Raw genomic sequence first — 5,025 nt, forward strand, 5'->3', positions numbered from 1 at the left:
GTTGGAATGGGGCAGATGTTTCTCTGGAGGTAAGCATGGATGGAGGACCAGCTTCCTAGAAAGTAAGGCTTCCCTGAAGGAAAACTTCAGAATTTTCCTGTTTCCTATCCTCCTCTCTGCTTGGAATTACATCTCTCTCACTGACAAGTCCTGCTCCCCCGTTGACAAAAAGTTTTCCTTAGATTCTTTCTGTTTTTAATATCAATCAGATAAATAGTCCTTACTTAGATGAAAACTACTATTTCTATTATTACGTCTTTTAACTTACCCCCATCTCTATCTGATCCTATCTATATATGAAGTTAGAGTAGGGAGGAAAAGGTGACTCAGTCTTTCTCTTTCTCTTTCCCCTTCCCTTCCCCTCATTACTTAATAAAAACAGCAAACAAGAGAACTCTAGATTCTAGATAACTTGTAAGTGTTAATTATGAACTGCCGCAACAATGCTTCTTATCAAACAGCTAAAAACTTCAGTATCATGCAACACAAAGTATTCACTGCTTGTGCATCTGGGGCACTCAGCCAGGCAGCTCTGCTGATTTCGATTTCCAGACCTGTCTGCAGATCGGCTGGCCGTAGGCTGGTGTTCCACGTACCTCTCATGCAGGAGCCAGCTAGCCCGGGTATATTCTTATGGCAGTGATGAGGTGCAAGTGCAAAAGCTGATGTTCAGGGCTTCTTCGAACCTGTATACATTGCATATGTTAACATCCCATTCCCAACAAACCACACAGTGGGCCCACAGTCAGACTAGGAGGGTACTGGAAGACTACAGGCTAACGGATGTTGATCTTGAAGGGTGCAGGGTATGTGTGAGGAATTGGAGCCATTAATGAGATCGTTCAACCACAGGACTTAAGCAAACATATACTAGTTGCCTTGTGGCTAATTTGACTATTTCTTTACTCTAGGCATCACTCAATTACTCAAAAATAGTTATTTTTCAATCTTAGTATCTTCTGTACCTAGTTTTCTTATCCCTGAAATACAATCTTTGATTTCTATATAATCTAAGTCATGTTCATCTATCCCAGGAGTATCTGTGAAGATACATCACCCACAATTTCCCCTCACTTAGTAACTATAATTCAGCCCTTCTGTCACTCTCCTACATACCAAAATATTGCTGCACACTACTACGTTTATGGATTCTTTATCCATCCTTGGCTGGACCGCTAAGGAAATACCCACATGCCATTTTCGGGCAGTGAAGATGTAAGAGAAAGTGCTCTGTTTGAAAACCGTAACAAGTCCATGGGGTTTCTATGGTTGGGGTGCATGCTAAAATTCTCTCTCTCTCTTTCACTCTCAGGGAAAGTTTCAAATGGAAGACTTAGTATATAATCCGGAACAAGTGCCACGTTACTACCAAAATGCCTACCTGCACCTGCGACCCTTCTACAACACAACCCACAGCTTCCTTGGCATCCACCGGCTCAACGGCCCCTTGAAATGTGGCCAGCCCCAGGAAGTGCTGGTGGATTATTACATCGACCCGGCTGATGCAAGCCCTGACCAAGAGATCAGCTTCTCCTACTATGTAAGGCCAGGAAACGGGGATGGGTGAAAGTATGCTGGGAAGGAAGGAGAATGAGAAGAGTCAGCCAGAGAGGGTACCTAGGCTGTCTGAATTGCACATGCACATCTAATTAAAAACAATTTTAAAGCCACACTAAAAAAGTAAAAGAACAGTTGACATTAATTTTAAATATATTTTTTATTTAACTCATTATATCCAAAATACTAACATTTTAACATGAAAGCCATATAAAAAGTTTTAATAGATATTTTACATTCTTGCTTCAACTGAGTCTTTGAAACTCGGTATGTGTTTTACACTTAAAGCGTATCTCAGTTTGGACTGAGCACATTTCAAGTATTTAATATTCCCATGTGAGATATGAGATACTGTATGGCCCAGTATAGGTGTAAGAGATGGAAAGCATTGGGGGGAAAAAAGAGATTCTGAGCAGGAACACAGGAAAATTGTGTGGGAAAACAAAATGAGGAATTACCTGAGAAAATAGTGCTGGCCAGGACAAAAAAAAAAAAAAAGTGGGTGGTTGGGAGGGAGCGTGGGGAGGGCATGGGACTCAGGATATTTTTTTTATTTTTTATTTTTAAATTTATGTGAGACAGGGTTTCACCATGTTAGCCAGGCTGGTCTTGAACTCCTGACCTCAGGTGATCTACCCACCTTGGCCTCGCAAAGTGCTGGGACTACAGGAGTGAGCCACCACGCCCAGCCAGGATACATTTCATTCTGTGTTCCATTGGTCAATATTATCAAATAGATGATATGGGGTTAAAATTCACATCAATAGCAGCCTCATTGTGGAAATAAAATCATAACTTGGTAGCCTGAAAGCATTGTATAAGGATAAGCAGCTTTCCTGGTCACCTTGGTGACAGTCAGGAAGTAGAATGGAAACCTCAGGTCTAATGGCTTGGAGCGTCTTTATTCCCTTATCCTCCTCTCAGTCAATGAGAGACTTTCTCTCCTCTGGATCATTGCAGCAGCTTCTGTGGTTTCAGTGTCGTCATTAAGTGGAAAAAAAAAAAATCATCCTAATACAACGAAAAGAGAAAAGATAGGTGGAAAATAACAAGTCCAGGTGATAATGTGGGCTCTGTCTTCAGGACCGAAGTGTGGGGAGGTGTAGGAGAAACATGAAGTTAGGGCCAAGCCATGTGGAATGGCTAATGCCGGGCAGGCATCCGAGGAACCGACCACGGAGCCCTGCAGGAGCGTGAGATGAGAGGCTGCTTACAGACAAGATCACTGCGTTCTGTTTCAAGTGAGAGTGGACAGGAACGGGGAGTTAGGAGAGGAGATTTCTCCTCTAGAGGGTTCAATGTCAGAAGGGCTCAGGGTAGTTTAGGATGAAATTATTTCCACTGAATTTTAAATTGAGCTGTAATTAAAAAACACTTATGAGGATAGATTTTCGCTGACTTTATGTTACAAGGATTATAAGAAAATAAAATTTGGAGATCTTCAAGAAATGGCAGACAGCTATCTATGGTGTGGAACAATTTCTATGCTGTCAGACTCCTCCCATCCACCTGCGTGGTTCTCAGCCAGACCTCGGACTGCAGCAGGAGCCACCAGGACCCGCTGGCAGCACCCTGCATTTGTCAAGCTAGTGGATGCTGGGTGTGGAATTGACCCGGGCTCTGAACAGCCAAAGGAGCCTCTCCTCATGAAAGGATGCAGAGATGCTCTGGAAGTTGGTCCAAGGGGAACTTACCATAACTTCTGTGTGTGGTTGATTCTTCTCTTTTCTTCTTTAGTTAATAGGGAAAGGAAGTTTGGTGATGGAGGGGCAGAAGCACCTGAACTCTAAGAAGAACGGTGAGTGTACGTGCCTTTCCTGGAAGTGAACAGGATATTTTTAAATTCCAGAAAACAGGGCCGGGCGCGGTGGCTCACGCCTGTAATCCCAGCACTTTGGGAGGCCGAGGCGGGCGGATCACGAGGTCAGGAGATCGAGACCATCCTGGCTAACACGGTGAAACCCCGTCTCTACTAAAAAATACAAAAAACTAGCTGGGTGCGGTGGCGGGCGCCTGTAGTCCCAGCTACTCAGGAGGCTGAGGCAGGAGAACGGCGTGAACCCACTGAGATCTGGCCACTGCCCTCCAGCCCGGGCGACAGAGCGAGACTCCGTCTCAAAAATAAATAAATAAATAAATAAATTCCAGAAAACAATTCTTATACACAGAAGCAATGGAATTGGAGCATTAACAGTCATCACAGGAAAAGAGAAAAATGAGAAGTAATTTGCACCGTGCCACCTGCACTGGCTCAATGAAAAGTGCATACGATTAGATGCCATTGATAGGTTGGACGTGCATTCTAATTTCCCTGTATATTCCCTCTTCTCTTTCAGGACTGAAAGGCTCCTTCTCTCTCTCACTGACCTTCACTTCGAGACTGGCCCCTGACCCTTCCCTGGTGATCTATGCCATTTTCCCCAGTGGAGGTGTTGTAGCTGACAAAATTCAGTTCTCAGTCGAGATGTGCTTTGACAATCAGGTAAAATGGTAGCGGAGAACGGTGAAGACAAAGGTTGGGCACAGAGAAAGATCTTGTGTGTGCTGGGGTTGGAGACAAGACAGGTCAGGGAAAGAAGATAATGTTGACATTGGATGTTGTATTATATTTATATCTTTAATGTTTGGGGTTTGTGTTGAAATCCATCTCTCTCCTACTTTTTCTCTTAAAAAGTAATGCTGGATGATGTACTGTGGCTCACTCCTATAATCCCAGTGCTTTGGGAGGCCAAGGCAGAGGGATTTCTTTAGGTCATGGGTTCAAGACCAGCCTGGACAACACAGCAAGATCCTGTCTATAAAAAAATTTTTTTTAAATTAGCTGGGTGTGCAGCACTTTGGGAGGCCGAGGTGGGTGGATCACCTGATGTTACGAGTTCAAGGCCAGCCTGGCCAACATGGTGAAACCCCATCTTTACTAAAAATACAAAAATTAGCCAAGCATGGTGGTGGGCGCCTGTAATCCCAGCTACTTGGGAGGCTGAGGCAGGAGAATTACATGAACCCAGGAGACGGAGGTTGCAGTGAGCAAAGATCACGCCATTACACTCCAGCCTGAGTGACAGAGTGAGACTCTGTCTCAAAAAAAAAAATTATCTGGGTGTGGTGATGCATACCTGTAGTCCCAGCTAGTCTGAAGGCTGAAGCTTGAGGCCAGGAGTTCAAGGCTGCAGAGCAAGACCCTGTCTCTTTTTTTTTTTTTTTTTTTTTGGAGACAGAGTTTTGCTCTTGTTGCCGAGGCTGGAGTGCAATGGTGCAATCTCGGCTCACTGCAACCTCTGCCTCCTGTGTTCAAGTGATTCTCTCGCCTCAGACTCCCAAGTAGCTGGGATTACAGGTATGTACCACCATACCTGGCTAATTTTTTTTTTTTTTTGTATTTTTAGTAGAGACAGGGTTTCACCATGTTGGCCAAGTTAGTCTTGAACTCCTGACCTCAGGTCATCCACCTGCCTTGGCCTCCCAAGG

General features: G+C 44.2%; 1 protein-coding gene across 1 annotated transcript in view; it reads left to right on the plus strand.

Moving 5' to 3' along the window:
- Positions 1–5,025, plus strand: part of A2ML1 (alpha-2-macroglobulin-like 1) — an 82,379-nt gene that overhangs the window by 38,642 nt on the left and 38,712 nt on the right. Inside the window, exons 10-13 of the mRNA XM_011983397.1 lie at positions 3–29; positions 1,313–1,540; positions 3,295–3,355; positions 3,894–4,039. Coding sequence (XP_011838787.1) covers positions 3–29; positions 1,313–1,540; positions 3,295–3,355; positions 3,894–4,039 — 462 coding nt within the window. The remainder of the gene's footprint in view (positions 1–2; positions 30–1,312; positions 1,541–3,294; positions 3,356–3,893; positions 4,040–5,025) is intronic.

Source organism: Mandrillus leucophaeus, unplaced genomic scaffold, assembly GCF_000951045.1.
Source record: "Mandrillus leucophaeus isolate KB7577 unplaced genomic scaffold, Mleu.le_1.0 Scaffold249, whole genome shotgun sequence".
Lineage (NCBI taxonomy): Eukaryota > Metazoa > Chordata > Mammalia > Primates > Cercopithecidae > Mandrillus > Mandrillus leucophaeus.